Source organism: Babylonia areolata, chromosome 33, assembly GCF_041734735.1.
Source record: "Babylonia areolata isolate BAREFJ2019XMU chromosome 33, ASM4173473v1, whole genome shotgun sequence".
NCBI lineage: Eukaryota > Metazoa > Mollusca > Gastropoda > Neogastropoda > Buccinidae > Babylonia > Babylonia areolata.
The window spans coordinates 12,511,692-12,531,218 of NC_134908.1; the positions used below are offsets into that span (position 1 = coordinate 12,511,692).

The 19,527-nt window shown below is 43.0% G+C and overlaps 1 protein-coding gene across 1 annotated transcript in view; it reads right to left on the bottom strand.

Annotated features, from left to right (window-relative positions):
* Positions 1-19,527, bottom strand: part of LOC143276946 (opine dehydrogenase-like) — a 39,670-nt gene that overhangs the window by 7,578 nt on the left and 12,565 nt on the right. The window contains exons 2-4 of the mRNA XM_076581624.1: positions 14,018-14,231; positions 5,035-5,310; positions 3,085-3,333 (exon numbers count right to left, since the gene is read on the bottom strand). Of these exons, the coding sequence (XP_076437739.1) occupies positions 3,085-3,333; positions 5,035-5,310; positions 14,018-14,218 (726 nt within the window). The 5' untranslated portion in view covers positions 14,219-14,231. The remainder of the gene's footprint in view (positions 1-3,084; positions 3,334-5,034; positions 5,311-14,017; positions 14,232-19,527) is intronic.

The following is a 19,527-nucleotide window of genomic DNA, read 5'->3' on the forward strand; positions in this document are numbered from 1 at the left end:
TCTTCAAATAATGAGTCAATCTCACAGAAAAATTCCATAAAATGCATTAATTAAAAAAATTGGGACTGTCATTCCATTATGTAGGTGCTACAATATCAACCAGGTTATCAACCAGTCTTTCTTGTGACTGTTGTGATCAACCACACACACTGTCAAGGCTGAGCAACAGTGTCCAGGTGCATAAGACTCCAACACAGTCCACACAAAGAATGGAAAGGGTGTACTCACCCAGCATCTATCGCCAATAAAAACACTGTGTGTGGTACTTGCGGTACTTGCGGAAACAGTCTTCAAGACACAGTGCGGTTTGCTGGGGCAGTCTGGGCAGTAGAACCTCACATCCTTTCTTTGTCCTTCCTTCCAGCAGACTCTGCACCTCCTTTGTAGCCAGGCCTTCTGTGGGGTAGGTGGGATGACATCAATGAAGTGTCATCCACACAAGACAAACAGCGTGGTCATCTTTAGCAGTGTCTGGGTTTGGTCACCAAAAATCATGGCACTAATTACATCCTTCTGGAAGTCCAGGAGTGTACTGCTGTTGCCTGCTTTTTTGTAGATGATGTGTGCATTCAGCATGGCAATTTGTAGAAAATGCACACACAGCTATCTGTACCACTTCAGGGTTTTCCTTGTGACATTGTAGGGCTGCAGCTGTTGGTCATGATGGTCCATGGCACCCATGTTTTTGTTGTAATCCAGAATTGCTGGAGGCTTATTTACTGCCCTTTGGTCTTGCTGCTGCTGGTCTTCAGCTGCCAGTTTGTGGCAAGTTGTCAGTTCCAGATGGTCCAGGATGAACTCCATGATCATCACCATGCTGCATACCTGAAACACATTGCATAAAAGACTAAGTTTGTTGGGGTTTTGTGTGTGTGTGTGTGTGTTTTGTTTGTTTGGTTGGTTGGGTTTTTTTAACATGTGAAAAGATCATGAAATGGTACCATTTTGTTTCTGACTGTTTTCAGAAGCTGAAATACAAACACATACACACCTACCCCACCCCCCCACCTGGCCCAAACCCCCAAAACACACACACACTGAAACTGGTTCATGGTATGCCACACCCCCTTCATTCTCTCTTTCTCATACAAACAAAATGACAACACACACACACACACACACACACACACACACACACACACACACACACTTCTACAAGTGTTGCATTTACAAAGTAATTTAGGCATACAATTCTGTATATCATTCTCTGATTTCAGTTTTATAAACATCTCCCCCAACCCCCCTTCCCCCATTCTCTCTCTCTCTCTCTCTCTCTCTCACACACACACACACACAACAACAACAACAACAACAAACCAATACACTGGGGGAACGAACACACAGAAAGCTCTAGGCAAGCGACACACGCTGTCATCAACAATGAGCCAGCCAGCAAGCCACGCCCCCCTGGGCTGTGATGGTCACACACAGTACCCACGTGACTGACTCTCACTCACACTGATCAGTGACTGACGAAGCTACTTACCACAGCTAACACATTCAAAACACACACAATGCAGTCATATTCATTGTTACAACAAACAGAAAGCAAATAATAAACTGACAAACCTCGTAAACACCCACCTGCATCTTGAATCAGCTGAGCTTGTCTGTCTTCAGTTTCGTCAAGCAACTCCACCCTCCACTGTCAAAATCAGCGTCTTCGGCATCAGCTTCACACAGTTCTATCTCATTCAGTCCACAATCTTCATCTCAACTGTTTGCATCGCGAGAGAATTCTTTCAATACAAGTGCAAGTGTTGGGGTTTGTCTGCGTTCAGCCATGGCTTTGCAAACACAACTTGAGCTTCGCACAAATTTGCAAAACTTTTGCCATAAATATGACAATCCAATGAATAATTTTAGCTTATGGAACTCAGGAAATAAAGAGCTCTCAGGGGAGCTAATTTAATGGTTAACAGACTGTATTTTCTGTAATGCGGGACTCAAAACATAGAACGTTGTAACATGACGTATGGCGCACTTCAATGCAGCATTGGTGAGCGACATTTCATGACGTACGCCATACGTCAACAGCACAGTCAAGAGGTTAAGCTTAAGTAAAACTTCAGAACCCTTGCTCATTCCAGCCTTCTCCCTGTACCTACAACTCCCCGTGCCCCCTCTCCTATCTTTCCCATTTGCCAACCCCCCCCACCCCCCATATCTTTCCCCATGCCCCCTCTCCTATCTTTCCCCTTTGCCGCCCCCCCTCTTGTCTTTCCCCATGCCCCCTCCTATCTTTCCCCATGAACTTCCTCTCCTATCTTTCCCCTTGCTCACTCTCCTATCTTTCCCCACGAACTTCCTCTCCTATCTTTCCCCTTGCTCACTCTCCTATCTTTCCCTATGAACCCCCTCTCCTATCTTTCACCATGCCCCCCCCCCTCCTCCTATGTTTCCCCATGAACCCCCTCTCCTATCTTCCCCCATGAACAACCTCTCCTATCTTTCCCCATGAACCCCCTCTCCTATCTTTCCCCATGAACCCCCTCCCCTATCTTCCCCCATGAACAACCTCTCCTATCTTTCCCCATGAACCCCCTCCCCTATCTTTCCCCATGAACCCCCTCCCCTATCTTTCCCCTTGCCCCCTCTCCTATTGTTCCCCATGAACCCCCTCTCCTACCTTTCCCCTTGCCCCCTCTCCTGCATTTCCCCCTGAACCCCCCCCCCCCCTCCCCTATCTTTCCCCTTGCCTCCTCTCCTGTCTTTCACCATGAACTCCCTCCCCTGTCTTTCACCATGAACACCCTCTCCTATCTGTCCCCATAACCCCCCCCCTTCCCTCCTACCTGTCCCTATGAACCCCTTCTCCTATCTTTCCCCATGGCCCTCTCCTATATTTCCCCATGAACCCCCTCCCCTATCTTTCCCCTTGCCCCCTCTCCCATCTTTCACAATGAACCCCCTCTCCTATCTTCCCCCATGCCCCTCTCCTATCTTTCCCCATGCACCCTCTCCTACCCTTCCCCATGAACCCCCTCTCCTATCTTCACGATGAACCCCCTCTCCTATTTTACCCCAAGCCCCCTCTCTATTGTTACCCCATGCCCCCTCTCTCACCCCTGATCAAGTCTCTACCTGGTAAAAGAGCGGCTCTTCGCTGAGTGGCTTCTCATCCCAGTCTTTCCATTTGCCATACATGATTGGGGGATGGCAGAAGGACATGGCCATCAGCGTCAGTTCCAGGTAGTTGTTGGCCTCGCAGAGGACAGGGAGGGCACCCAGGAAAGACTGCAAGATCTTTGCTGGGTCTCCAAACTTGGGTTGATTTCCTCTGCCGGACACCCTTGAGCCTGTCACGGTTTCTTTCACACCCAACATGTCCACCTAAGATTGGAGGGGAGAGATTCTGATGCAATCTATATCTGATTCCTGGGGTTAGTGTTAATGATGATGGCATAATTTGAAAACTCTTGTTGCTATTGTTACTCAGCTTCTTCCCAAGAATACTGGAAAAGAGGAATATGCAATGTACTAGTGGTTACAAAGAAATCAATTCTCCATTGTGGAGTGTTTTTCCAAACAGACATGTTTACATTTTCCTTTGGGAGTTTTATAAATGTGATCTTTATTACATCTTTTAGCTGATGGTGCACAAACAGAAAACATAAATATGTAATAGTTACAGAAGCTTCTAGAAAGTTCCAGAAAGTTACTTTGTATGATATGCTTTGCAAAGCATCAAACATATCCATGTACACAGCATCCCAGGAAGAGACCTAAGAAATTCTGTCACCACCAACTACACCACCAAGGACCAACTGTCCTGACGGACTGAAAGTATTTGACTAAAACATGGGATGTGCAGTGAACTGGTTGGTGAATGGTGCTTTGATGTCTCATCTGAACTTAACAAATGTGTGGAGCTTGTGCTGTGGGTGTGCAACAAACAGCCAGACAGACATACAAACAAACATACTGTCTAAAGCACTAAAATACAGCGGAAGGGTAGTATTCGTCACATCAAAACACTTCATTCGTCATTTTTCACATTATGACATTCATCCTTGCAAAAGGATAATAGACTGAAAATTTGAATAGTTCTTTTAATGTATTATTGCACTGTGTGTGTGTGTGTGTGTGTGTGTGTGTGTGGTTCAAGCCTTTGTATGTATCACACTAGAAGTCGATAGAAAGTTCCAGAAAGGGTACACCTTCCTGTTTTGTAACCTTCCCGTCAGAACATTCCACTAATTATGATTTATTGTGCTACATCAGGAGTCAAGAACATCTGATTTCAATACAATAAATGGGATCGATTTTGGTCTATTCCTGATAGTTTGAATTCCAATTTGAGTGAGCTGAAGATCATGTCTCCATTTAATGGTCATGTAAACATTGAATTGTAAATCTTCTGCAGGAAGTAAAGACTATGAACTTGTCACCAGTCATTCCTCTTGATGTGATACAAGAAGTGATTACAAACTGCTTTTCTTCATTTTAGAGTTTTACATCCACTGAAGTCTGCTCAAAGTACAGGAGGTTGTTTTGATTGTGACACTGGTGAATACTTTACAACAGGGAGGGGGGTGGGGGATAATTTTTACCTTTACCGCAGAAATATTCCTGATTTCCTCCAGGGACACAGGAAATGAAGATAGGGTAAATACTCTTAAATGTTCAAAACTCATTAAGTCAAATAATTGTATGTTCTAGACTGGACAGGGTTAATATTCAAATGCTCGAGATTGGATAGGATAAATACTCTTACATGTTCTAGACTGGACAGTGTAAATACTCTTAAATGTTCTGGACTGGTCACTGTACAAAAGATTTTGTAGTGGATGGAGTGGAACATAATATGTGTATTGGAATGTGTGTCGGTGTATGGGTGGATGTGAACAAATCTTCTTTCACTTATCAGTTTATCTTTTCACTGGAAAATATATTTGATGGACATATCTGGGCATGCATGAGTACATGTGCACACATATTACATAAAGACACGTATGGGTGCACACTTGTGAAAGGACATGTCAAACTCAAAGTGATATGATAAATATAGATCAACATGTTTTTGGTTCTCACCTTTCTCCCGAACTCAGAAATACGACATGCCCAGGGTAACGTTTCGTAATTCAAGATGACACAGCTTTTTGCCTTTTTCTCCAGAAGGTGGAAGCACTGAAACTCAAATCCCGGCTGCCCTGGCACGCCAATAATGGATGTGTTTGGAGCCACATACTGGGCAATGGCTTCCAAATACTGCTGATGAGCGAAGGCTGGTACACAGAATATGATGACATCAGCGCCTGTTACAGCTTTGCAGGCATCTTTAGTAACTAGTGCAGGTGTCCCTTTAATCTGCAAAAAATGTATGACATAATATACCATCAAAAATATCACTGATAATGGTCTTGAATCAATATTAATATTCAAATAAATCTTATACTTATTGTGCTCAAAATAATACAAAATAAATGCACATTTAGGCAAACCAAAAAGTGGATTTGATCAGCATAAATGTTTCTGTGCAAGGTGATGATGGCTTACAAAGTGATTAAATTGCCATAAACAGGTGCTTTTGGCCAGGAGATCAACAGGGCTTAATATTGTGTCCTAGGGAGAGACAAACCAGGAGATCAACAGGACTTAATGTTGTGTCCTAGGGAGAGACAAACCAGGAGATCAACAGGACTTAATGTTGTGTCCTAGGGAGAGACAAACCAGGAGATCAACAGGACTTAATGTTGTGTCCTAGGGAGAGACAAACCAGGAGATCAACAGGACTTAATGTTGTGTCCTAGGGAGAGACAAACCAGGAGATCAACAGGACTTAATGTTGTGTCCTAGGGAGAGACAAACCAGGAGATCAACAGGACTTAATGTTGTGTCCTAGGGAGAGACAAACCAGGAGATCAACAGGACTTAATGTTGTGTCCTAGGGAGAGACAAACCAGGAGATCAACAGGACTTAATGTTGTGTCCTAGGGAGAGACAAACCAGGAGATCAACAGGGCTTAATGTTGTGTCCTAGGGAGAGACAAACCAGGAGATCAACAGGACTTAATGTTGTGTCCTAGGGAGAGACAAACCAGGAGATCAACAGGACTTAATGTTGTGTCCTAGGGAGAGACAAACCAGGAGATCAACAGGACTTAATATTGTGTCCTGGGGAGAGACAAACCAGGAGATCAACAGGGCTTAATGTTGTGTCCTGGGGAGAGACAAACCAGGAGATCAACAGGACTTAATGTTGTGTCCTAGGGAGAGACAAACCAGGAGATCAACAGGGCTTAATGTTGTGTCCTGGGGAGAGACAAACCAGGAGATCAACAGGACTTAATGTTGTGTCCTGGGGAGAGACAAACCAGGAGATCAACAGGACTTAATATTGTGTCCTGGGGAGAGACAAACCAGGAGATCAACAGGACTTAATGTTGTGTCCTAGGGAGAGACAAACCAGGAGATCAACAGGGCTTAATGTTGTGTCCTAGGGAGAGACAAACCAGGAGATCAACAGGGCTTAATGTTGTGTCCTAGGGAGAGACAAACCAGGAGATCAACAGGGCTTAATGTTGTGTCCTGGGGAGAGACAAACCAGGAGATCAACAGGACTTAATGTTGTGTCCTGGGGAGAGACAAACCAGGAGATCAACAGGACTTAATATTGTGTCCTGGGGAGAGACAAACCAGGAGATCAACAGGACTTAATGTTGTGTCCTAGGGAGAGACAAACCAGGAGATCAACAGGGCTTAATGTTGTGTCCTCGGGAGAGACAAACCAGGAGATCAACAGGGCTTAATGTTGTGTCCTGGGGAGAGACAAACCAGGAGATCAACAGGACTTAATGTTGTGTCCTAGGGAGAGACAAACCAGGAGATCAACAGGACTTAATGTTGTGTCCTAGGGAGAGACAAACCAGGAGATCAACAGGACTTAATGTTGTGTCCTGGGGAGAGACAAACCAGGAGATCAACAGGGCTTAATGTTGTGTCCTGGGGAGAGACAAACCAGGAGATCAACAGGGCTTAATGTTGTGTCCTAGGGAGAGACAAACCAGCAAACAAACCAATTGCCAATATATTCTTGATCCTTTTCTCACACTGAGTAACAACTGTACTGCTTTTGTAAAAGAGTCACTGCTATTGTCAGATATCATTATGTTGTTTTTTCATTTGTACTCTTAACTGATTTAAGGCAATTTATATATTTTAAAAAATATCACTTACAGTGAAAAGACGTTAAACTAAAGAACGAACAAAAATGTGCATTGATCCTGAATTTGTCTAACAATTCTCCATAAGTTAAGAACTCCCCATTGCTATTCACCAGATTTTTCACTAAAACAATATTGTTGTGCACCCATGTCCTTTGATTGACAACATTCGGATTAATCTTTAATTCATCTTAATGAAATATCAGTTTAGCTAATAATTTGTTACCATTTGTTAAATTGACCTTTTTGCAAATTTTTGTATAAGCTGAAAAAACATCTTTCCAAAATGCGTTGAATTTGCTCTTCTCAAACAGTTTCGGCCCAAATTTATGGATATAATTTACTTTAGGGTTTAGAGATCACATAATCTCCATCCACTTTGGGGTCCCTTTAATTATCTTTCTGACCCATGCTACTTTTAATGCATTTATGTATACATCGATGTTGGATTTCCATTCCCCCTTTCTCAGTATTATGAACAGAATATTTTCTTCTAATTTTGTAAGTTTTTTTGTCCCATACAAATTATTACACATTTTTTGTAATTGTTTGTAATGACTGTCTGGTGGGTTTGGAAGCAGAATCCAGAGGTATATTAATTTTGATAGGATTAATGATTTGAGTACAGCAACTCTTCCTAGAGGAGTGATGGTTCTCTGTAACCATATTTGAAATAGGTTTTTAATTTCAAGGTACTTATCTTCTGAATTTATTTCTGTAACTTGTGAAAGATGAATTCGCAGTTTGGTTACCATGTAAAACTGATGCAAACTAGGCCTATTGGTGTGCTCTGTTTGGCTTAATAAGTTAATTTATGGTTAACTGAGTAATAAGAAGTCCCGCTATTATTCTGCCATCTGACAACCCATCGAACACTATTTCAAACTGGATCTGACTACTCATTCCAATGGCCAGAAATGAACCATGGCATGAACCACATTTGACATGGTATACCAAACCAAGCTTGGAATATATATCTAAAACAAACTCCCCATTTTGGTGTCATGTACTGTACCATGTCAAACTGATGTAGAATTCAAAGGAAAAGGAAACGCCTATTTGTTCACACGGGGAGCCCTTGTAACAGTAACAGCTGTGTTGGCCATAACAAAGGAAACCCCTAGAAACCATCTGCCTTGATCATATGGAATTCCCTGAGGCAGACATTTATGAAGGGAATTTCTGAATGGCAAAAAGCTGCTTCCAAAACATGTCAAAGAGGCACAGAGTGAAAAGTGGCCGAAGTGGCAATAGTGTGCCCCTCATGTGCTCTCAGAATCAATCAGCTAAGGACCTGAAAACACCTTAGGTTCTGATCTGTGGGTGTTTCAATCTGGCTTTCCGAACCACCTTGGACAGGATTGGAAAGAAAGAAAAAGTATAAGCGATAAGGTTGCTCCACTCCAGAGACAAAGCATCCACTGCCCAAGCTTCAGGATCTGAGACAGGCAGGACATAAACATAAATCAGGAAGCTCTTGTTGAACATCATGGCAAATATGTCCACCATTGGTCGAAACCACAATTCTCATACCATTTGAAGGGTGTCCTTGTGTAGCGTCTACTCTGTGCAGAGGACACTCTTGAACCTGCTGAGAGTGTTGGCTTTGCACACTATGTGTCTCGCTGAGAGCACAACACCCTTGTCGTGGCACTAATGCAGGAGAACCTCGGCCCACAGTGAGAGGTTCTCAAGAGTATGCCCAGCCCAACACCCCTTTTGTTCACAAAACACACAACAGTCAAGTTGGCCAAGAACAACCAGAAAGTCTTGGCAGCAACCTCTCTCAAGAAGTGAAGTAGAGCCCAGCAAACTGCTTCAAGTTCCAGAACATTGATGTGCCACTTGGGCTCCTCTCGGGACCAAATCCCCAAAGACCTCCCATGTGAACCCCAACCCCACCCCCACTCCCACCCCTGCCCACCTCCCAATATGCATCTGTGAATTGCTCCACTTGAAGTGTAAGGCTTAATGGGCACAGGGGTACTGAATTCATAGTCACTGTGTCAAGGGCTTGGGAGGCAGGGTCCAGTCCTCTTTCCCTTTTAGAATCCCTGATAACGCATGCTGCAAATATACCTCTCAAACTGATTGCCAAGTTTTTGTTGTTGTTGTTGTTGCTCTGAACAGAAACTGACCCCAGAAAAAAAAAAAAAAAGCTCATCAAATGCACATACGAATTGCAAACTGGGTTAATTGTCTTCCCCAACCGAACAACTGTGAGGCAAAAATGCAAGAGGACCTTATGATTTGATGGTCATTTGCAGACTTTATGCAGCTAGTGTGAGGCATATACACTGGTCTGCACTTCAGTATTTTCTGAAAGAAAAGCACCTGGGCAAATGTATATAGTGTAAAAGCCCCCCTTTGAATGAAACACACAAAAGCATTTCTATGTCCAAAGTCATAGTTTAAGATGTAATGTTTTAGATGGGTGAGATTCGTTCTGAGAAAATTGCTTGCCATTCTAGACTCAGATTAACATCCCATTAGTAAGCAGAATTTTGCTGCACTTAACAGATGTGTGCATCAATATAACTCCTTTACTAAGCAAAGGAAGTCTCCATTTAAACTAATAATTATAAAATGACTGCTATTACCTAGTGTGTGCAGTATACCTATGCTGTGTTTTAAGAATAAGAAATAAAAATGTACCAGTAATCTGACTGTAGAAGTATTTTGGCTTCTGTATTCTTTTTAGCCCTTCCCAGAAGCGATAGGCATCCTTCAGTCTCGGAAGACTATGGAGTTGCGCTCAAGGTGTTTATTCTGGTACAGCGTCGGGTGTGGCTGGCCAGTCTGACGCGGGAATGACAGTCCCTGTGGCAGAGGGCACAGATGAAGTCTAACATTGGTCTGTCTGCCTGGGCTGCAGTCTTTCTTCTCATTCTCTTTTCCTCATGCTGCTGAGCGAGTGTCTCTTTGAACTTGGAAAGACCTTTCTGCACAGTCTGTTTCCAGGCTGACCGTTCGAGGGCTGTTGCTTCCCAGTTGTTCTGGTCAATGTTCAAGGCTTGGCTTTTAGGTCCCTGTTGCATACGTCTTTGAATCGCAGCTGTGGTCTGCCTGTGGGACATTTTCCCTGCACAAGTTCTCCGTAGAGGAGGTCTTTAGGGATCCGTCCGTCGTCCATGCGCACGACATGGCCGAGCCAGCGCATACGTCTCTGTTTCAGCAGCGTATACATGCTGGTGCATCCAGCACTTTCCAGGACAGTGTTGTTTGGGACCTTGTCCTGCCAGGTGATGTTCAGAATGCGTCGGAGGCTACGCATGTGAAAAGCATTGAGCTTTCGCTCTTGTCAGGCACGCAAAGTCCAGGACTTGCTGCCATACAGGAGGGTGCTCACGACGCAGGCTCTGTAGATCTGGATCTTTGTGCGCTCAGTCAGCTTGCTGTTGTTCCATGCTTTCTTTGTCAGTCTGGTCATGGTTGTAGCTGCCTTGCTGATGCGCCTGTTGAGCTCTGCGTCAAGTGAGAGGGTGTCTGAGATAGTTGAGCCCAGATAAACAAAGTCATGGATGACATCCAGTTCATGGTCATTGATGCTGATGGCTGGGGGAGAGTCAACATCTTGTCCCATGACCTGTGTTTTCTTCAGGCTAATGGTAAGCCCGAAGTCTTGGCAGGCATTGCTGAAGCGAGTCATGAGCTGCTGTAGGTCCTCGGCTGAGTGGGTGGTTACTGCTGCGTCGTCTGCAAAGAGGAAGTCATGCAGGCACCTCAGCTGGACTTTAGTCTTGGCTCTTAGTTTGGAGAGGTTGAAGAGCTTTCCATCTGTCCTGGTTTGGAGGTAAATACCTTTAGCTGCAGGACCAAATGTGTGTTTCAGCATCACAGCAAAGAAGATTCCAAACAGGGTGGGAGCCAGGACGCAACCCTGTTTCACTCCGCTCCATATGTTGAAGGCAGCTGATGTTGAGCCATCAAAGACAACGGTGCCTTTCATGTCTTCGTGGAAGGATCTGATGATGCTGAGAAGTTTGGGTGGACATCCGATCTTGGGAAGGATCTTGAAGAGGCCATCCATACTGACCAGATTGAAAGCCTTTGTGAGGTATATGAAGGCAATGAAGAGTGGCTGCCTTTGCTCCCTACATTTCTCCTGAAGTTGTTTGAGGGAGAAGATCATGTCTATAGTGGATCTGTTGGCACAAAAACCGCACTGCGATTCAGGGTAGACTTGCTCTGCAAGTACTTGGAGCCTCTTCTGTACTTCTCGTGCAAAGACTTTCCCAACGATGCTGAGGAGGGATATGCCGCGATAATTATTGCAATCGCTTCTGTCACCTTTGTTTTTGTACAGTGTGATGACGTTAGCATCCCTCATGCCTTGTGGTACTTCGCCTTCACTCCAACAGAAGCAGAGGATTTCATGCAACTCGGTGATGAGTGTCTCTTTGCAGCACTTCAGTACCTCGGCGGGAATACCATCTTTCCCTGGTGCCTTGCCAGAGGCAAGAGAGTCCAGGGCTTCGCTGAGTTCATCTATGGTTGATTTTCTGTCAAGCACTTCCAGCTCTGGTAGGCACTCTATGGCATTCAGGGCATCTTCTGGGACTACATTTTCCCTTGCATATAACTCAGTGTAGTGTTCTACCCAGCACTCCATCTGTTGTTCTCTGTCTTGAATCACCTCCCCTGTAGCTGATTTCAAAGGGGCAATTTTCTTTTGCGTTGGGCCCAATGCCTGCTTGATGCCGTCATACATCGCCTTGATGTTGCCTGTGTCAGCTGCGATCTGAATCTGGGAGCAGAGCTGAAGCCAATAGTCGTTGGCGCATTGCCTGGCACACTGCTGGACTTTGCTGCGAGCAGCATGGAGAACCTGGAGGTTCTGCTCACTGCCCGGAAACCAACATGCCATGATTCTAACCGACTCAATGAACATCATACTGAAAATTGAAAATGGAATGGGAAGCCCAGAGTGGCATAAGGCAATGCGCAACTTTCAGATTCAAAAACTTACAGGGTCATACTGCCCGGGACATGCAGGTGTTAAGGGAAATGAGCGAGCTGACAGACTTGATGGTAACGCAACAACAATTAGCGGCCTACATCTAGGATAATCGGAAATCCTCAGAAAAGTCAAAGAGTATCAAAAAGAACAGGTACAAGGCCATCACACCATCGATCGCCTCAAAGAAATAAAGGCAGAGAGAGGGAGCAGCTGTAAGTCTAACATGAAAGGTAGAGCACAATGCTTTGCAAATCAAACAAATATCGGCATCATTTCCAAACCAACATTGCGCAAATTTCTTCAAAATGGAACAGAGTTTGATTTTTGTTTTGTTTTTTAATTATTTTATGTAATTTATTTATTTATTTTATTTTATTTTATTTTTTTCTCAAGGCCTGACTAAGCATGTTGGGTTACGCTGCTGGTCAGGCATCTGCTTGGCAGATATTAGATGTGGTGTAGTGTATAAGGATTTGTCCGAACGCAGGGCGCCTCCTTGAGCTACTGAAACTGAAACTGAATCTGCTCACTGGGATTGGTTTTGTATGCCGTCAAGGTGTTTCTCTTGGCCTCGATGACTGGTGTCATTTCTTCTGAGTGGGCTTTGAACCAATCAGCTGACTTGCTGGTCTTTTTGCCAAAGGTGGACGTGGCGGCGTTGTAGACATCTCTAAAGTGTTCCCATCGGTCTTGGGCATTTGCAGTAGGTGGGCCAGGGAGCGAATCCTCCAACACACATGCAAACTCCTCCACTTTTCTTTGATCGCGTATTTTGCTGGTGTCGATGCGAGGTCGTCCCTCCTTTCTCGTATGGTGCAGTCTCTTCGTGCGGAGCTTCACATTGCTGCACACCAAAGAGTGGTCAGTGTCACAATCGGCGCTCTAGTAGCTGCGAGTGATCTTGATGCTGGAAAGGTTGACATGTCTGGTGAGGATCAGGTCGAGCTGATGCCAGTGTTTGGATCGCAGGTGTCTCCAGGAGACTCGATGCTGAGGCTTTGTGTTGAAGAAGGTGTTACTGATGCACAAACCATGATGACAGCAGAGCTCTAGCAGGCACTGGCCATTCTCGTTCATTTTCCCAGTGCCAAACTGACCCAAGCAGGTGGGCCAGGAGTTGTGATCGACACCTACTCTGGCGTTGAAATCGCCGGCGATGAACAGTAGTTCTCTGTCAGGAATTCTCCTTACAGCAGCACTGAGGTCATCATAAAACTTGTCTTTTGCTTCTGCTGTGGATGCCAAAGTCGGTGTGTAGGCACTGATTTGATTGACTGGTCCTGAGGATGTTTGGAGTCAGAGAGACAGGATTCGCTCTGTTCCTTCTGCTGGTGGGGTTATGGACCCCAATAATCTGTTTCTAACTGCGAATCCTACGCCATGTTCTCTGACCTCGTCTGATGGTTTGCCCTGCCAGAACAGGGTGAAGTCTCTCTCCCTCCCAGAAGCATTATTATCATCAGAATGTAGAAATAACTTTTTTTATATCAATTCCTAAGCCAAATTTCATGTCGACGGACAAATTATGTTCAGATAAACTTAAAGGCATATATAATTATGTAGAAATAAGAAGGCATATATATATATATATATATATATATATATATATATATATATATATATATATATATATATATATATATATATATATATATATAATAAAACTGCTTTATGGAAAAACAAAGACATCTGGGCTTGGATTTATCGTTCACTCTATAATGGCATAACATGCATTATCCAATGAGCCCAACAGGTTTTTAATCTTGGGACTGACTATCAAGAGTGTGTTTGTGTGTGTGTGTGTGTGTGTACAATAATTATATATATAGATATACCAGATGTGACGATAAAATCTGCATAGTTAGATATGCTGGTTTACTACATGACAAACCTCTTCCGTTTTCCCGTCAGGGTTGTGTTTCGTCACTGTCATCCCTTCTTCTTTCAGTTTCTCGGCCCATCTTGCAGCCTCGTCCTTAAACAACGTCAACACGCGCACCTCTGGTTTTTGTTGGCTGGCTGAAGAGAGGCAGGCCATGACGTGAGCGCCATTTCCACCGCCACAGATGCAGACTTTCATCCGATCACCCATGTTGGAAACTTACCTGTTTGCGAACACAAGATTAGAACTGTCTGTACATTGTTGGCAATGGGACCTTTAACCTATGCAATGTTAGATTGTATTCACTTCATTTTGTGCTTTAAAAATCATATTAACATCAAAATGAAATCAGATTTAATGAATATAACTTAAAACACACACACACACACACACACACACACACACGGCATATATATATATATATATATATATATATATATATATATATATATATATATATATATATATATATATAAACTTTGACAACACTTGAGGGACTGGTTAAAGCTATAGCAATATTAAGTCAGTCTATCCCTATATAATCTTTTTTTTCCCCCAAAAAAAAGATAGGAAAAAAACAATTCAGTTAAATTTACACTATTTGTATCAAACTGATAATATGTTCAGTGAATAACAAGTGTATATGGAAATTCACTGGAAGTTAAGAAACGTCATAATTCAATTTAAAATGAAAGAACTCACTTGAAACTAAAGGTTAAATATAACTGTAAAGAGTTTGGTTTTGGCATCTTCCACTTTTGTTTTGTAGGCCTAATCACATTTCTGTCAATGATACACTGTGTTCTGAGAGGACAGAAACAGGAAAGTTGGTGCTGAATGTAAAAATTACTCATTTGATATTCAAAAGTATATTGAAACAAACAAAAACAAATTATTTTGAATAAAGGTTTTGCTTTAGTTAGGACTATTATATATAGCTCAGCACAGCAAAGTACAACAGTAATTTGTACTGAAATACATGTAATCCGATTGACTGAACCCACAAGTTTCAAGTTTTAATTATCCTTTGACTCCTATTGGAGTATGGAGGATTACTGCAAAATAATGTTTTCATGCCCAGAACAAACATTTCCAAATACACAACAATGTCACATAAAAGTTGAAAAAACACAAATGTCTTTTAACTCCAAAAGTATAACTGGGCAACATTTGCAAATCTAATCATCTTACTTACAGCTAAAATGACTTTTTTGCCTCCTTTGAGCATATTACAAAAATTAAAAACCGATTTTGGAGACAAATATTTTTTGGGAACATATCTATTTCGTAACTGATCATAACTGGAACATTCCATTATAAAATGAAACTCATCCCCAATCGCAGACATGTTACAAACCTTACAATGCTGTAAATCTCGTGGTATGCCTTTGTGTCTCCCTGTTTCTATTTCCAGCTTATGATTACTACTTCGAAATCTGAAGAAGCTGATAACGTAATTATCAGGCATTTGACATATATTTTTCTCTACCAAATCCACTTTTGAAATTTCGATAAAACAAACATTTACTACTCACCTCTAGAGCATGTCTCCATAGATTTTGAAAACTAGTCTCCATAGATTTTGAAAACTATCTCTCAAAACAATGTTGACATTCTTGCAGAAAGATTCCCTCTCTAAGAAGAAATGAGCATCCCAAACATAGTCATACCCTGTTTCTATCAAAATTTGTCTGATACAACTCATCCATTTTGAAGAATAAATACCATTTCGATATAAATCAAGTAATATCAAATGTATTTTCCCAGAATATTTTTCTGTGTTTGATATCACTAAGATGGTCCAAAATTGAACTAATCTCATTTTCACTAACACACTAATTGGATAAATACTAGTTTATCCATAAACAATTTGGGTCATAGTATTCCTGTTCAGTTTGAACAAGTGTTTCAAAAATTTCAATTCTGATTTTTCAAGTATATCTATGTCAATGTCTTCATAATTTTTTCATAATCTTCTCGGGCAATTTGGTGAGACTGCAAATCAAATGCATCACCTATACTGAACAGACTCAGATTTGTATTGCCAACAACATCTAGATCAGTTATAATCTACCCTCTTTATTTCAACTCTTTTTGATTTTGTATGGGAATTCTAAGCCATTATTCACCACCTATCAATGTGTGAGAAGTCCTAATCAAAGATGAAGGCCATGTTGCCACATATATTGACCCCCACACTCCCTCTGCAAATTAATATTGTCACCAGCGACAATATGTGCAGACCCTCACTGCATATTGTTGCCAATTATTAGAGTAAAAAATTCAAAGCAGATTTGAAAACAGTATCATGGAAGACCCTATAGTGGGTGCACGAGAGATTATGAAGAAATGAGTATAAACAAAATAAATAAATAAAAGACGTGATGTGGTTATTTTGTTGACGTGATGTGTTTATTTTATTGCGCACTCCACCCCCATTCTTCTCTGTCTTTTAATCCCTTTCTCTCTGTATGTCTCTCGCTCTCCCGTTTCCTTCTCTTACTCTTTCTGCCTAAAATATTAATCCTTGAATAAAAAAAACAAAACGTTTTGAGATCTTTAATATGGTTATTTCTTTCTTCTCTTTTTTTTAAATTTATTAATTTTTTTTTTATCGGTTTAGCTTTTTCATGGAATCTGTGTGTGTGTGTGTGTGTGTGAAAGACCGAGTGACACTGGGAAAGACTAGACTCTTGGGCTCTGTGGATTGGTAGCCCCCATACTCTTAACCAATCGCTACAAGTTGTTCAAAGAAGCGATGCTCCCAGGATTCACCGAAGGGGGGGAGAGAATGTTGAATCCATCAGCACCAACAGAATGATGACTGGGAATGGTAAACGGACTACGATTTCAGAACTGATGGAATTCCCATGTGTCTGTGCTCGGAAATTCTCCACTGAGCATGGCATGAAGATCCACAGGACAAAAAAGGGTTGTATTAAGAATCTGACGAATTCTCAGGAGCGCACTGCACCGGCATATAAGACGTCGGAAAACCGAGGCCAGGATTCAAACCACAGTGCCAAGGACATCCACAATGATAATTCAGATGATCATTTGTACAAGATCTTGAAGCCAAACTATGACTTGCCACCTGCAGGTGCAAAAACGGAATGGGGAGCGTTGGGCCAGAAAATTGTTCGAAACCTTGATGGGCTGATAGGAAAGAGCACCTTGGAACACAAGTTAGCCACCTTCGGATATATCAGTAAAGTGCCCTTAGTAAAGCAGAATCAGCAAGGAGAAAAAGGAGCAAAAAGAAGACTGCTTCTTTCGAGAACCCTTTCAGTTCGCCAGGAAACTGTTTGAGCAGCCCAAATCAGAGACACTCACAGTGGAGAAAGAAACACTTGAACAGCACCTCAGGAAAACGTATTCTGATCTGCAAAGCAAGAAACCACTAGATCTCAATTTAAGAGTTTGGTTCATCCCAGGAAACCAGAGAAGAAGTTCAGTGATAAACCACAAACACTTGAGGAAGTACAGAAAGTAGTCAAGAAACCCAGGGTCAAATCATCACCAGGGCCAAACGGAATACCGTACCTGCTGTACAAGAAATGCCCCAAGGTCCTTGAGTGGCTCCACAGAGTAATAAGGTCAGCATGGGGGAATCTGAAGATCAGCGACCAGTGGATGATAGCTGATGGCGTGTACATCCCGAAAGAGCAATATCGCTCTGTCATGCCTGCAAGACTGACAAAATACCTCACAGAAAATGAGTACCTTGATATGTCAGTCCAGAAAGGCGGCATCCCAGGAGTTCCTGACTGTGTAGAACATGCCACAATGATTTGGGATGCAATCCAAAGAGCAAAGCAGAGAAAAAGAACCTTGACGTGGTATGGGTGGATCTGGCAAATGCGTACGGATCAATTCCTCGTGAGATGATCCAACTGGCTCTCGAGATGCACCATGTCCCAACGAACATCATGGAAATGCTGATGAAGTACTTCCATGGCCTCTGAATGTGGTTCACCACCAAGGAATACATGACAGATTGGATCAATCTGGAAGTGGGCAAACCCATGGGCTGTGCAATTTCTCCAATCATGTTCGTGCTGGCAATGGAAGTGATCTTGAAGGCCTCAAGGAAGGGATCGGATCGAGCCGACCCCGGTAACGGATACCAGATACCTCCTTTGAAAGCCTTCATGGATGACACAGTCCTTTCAACAAAAGAGGATGACACCCGTGAAATATTGAAGCGGCTGAACGAGCTAGTTTCCTCAGCCAAGATGAACTTCAAACCAAAGAAATCACGGAGCCTCTCACTGCGTAAAGGAAAGGTAACTGAAACGGTCACATTCACTGTAGCCAACCAAACCATTCCAACGGTGTCAGATGAACCAGTCAAGAGTCTTGGGAAGATGGTATGATGAGTCCCTGAAAGACACAAAAAGAGAGAAGGAAACCAAGCAAACAGCAGAAGAAGGCATGCATATCACAGACCAGTGTGGTCTTCCTTGCAAATACAAAGTGTGGTGCCTACAGTCCATGCTGATACCAAAGCTCCTGTGGCCTCTCCTGATATATGATATCAACTGCAGCACAGTCGAGTCGATTGAGGTAAAGATCAACAAGTACACGCGCAAATGGCTCAGTGTCCCACCTGGTCTCAGTGACGTGGCACTCTACTGTCGCCAAGCAAAGCTGAGGCTACCTTGAGGCTCAGTGGTTAAAACGTCTGCCAGAAAAGGTGACTCAGTCCTGAAGTGGCGACCACCCTGGAGGCGCGGGTTCGAACCTGCTGAGGACCAGGGGCAAAAAAGAAGAAAAGGCGGCAATACAACTTGAGGGCATCTAGGAGTCATGACCTGGGTGCAGCCCGGCCCCCTTAGAGTGTAAGGAGTTAAGGGCCGAAACACCTGACTGAGGGGGGCTTCTTCTCTGAAGACCTCGTACAGTCCAGCTCTCCATAGAGTTTCTTATCACTGCAGTGAGTGTCTGCACATTTAGTCGTCGGCGACAATATGTTCAGGGCAACAATATATGCAGTGAATCTGCACATATTGTCGCCGAGCAGAGCGACAATATTTGCCGCAACACTAAGGCCACCTTGACCTAATCTTGTCGGCTGATGAACTTATTGGTGTGTATTTGTGTATGTGTGTGTGCATGCTCGGGCGCGCAATGTTCATTCCAGAGCAAAAGCAGCCAAGATCAGTTGATCATTCTAAACTTTAGTAGATCAGGTCCACGTTCTTTGAGATACTAGCTTAGTTGTCATTTCATTTAATTAAATACCCTAATCCATCACTCATGTGGACAATCCACTGACATATATGTACATGTAGGCTTGGCCTACATGAGTTCGTCAAATGGGCCAATCACTCTGTCTTCTTCTTCGTTCGTGCGCTGCGACTTTTATTGTGCACGAATGGATTTTTCCGTGTAATGATGATGAATGTGGGGGATGCTGATGATGTCAATGTTGCTACAGTTCAACTCCCCCCCCCCCCAACCCCCCACCCTACCACACACAAGAAACCAAGAAAAGATTAATCCTTTAACCCATGTTG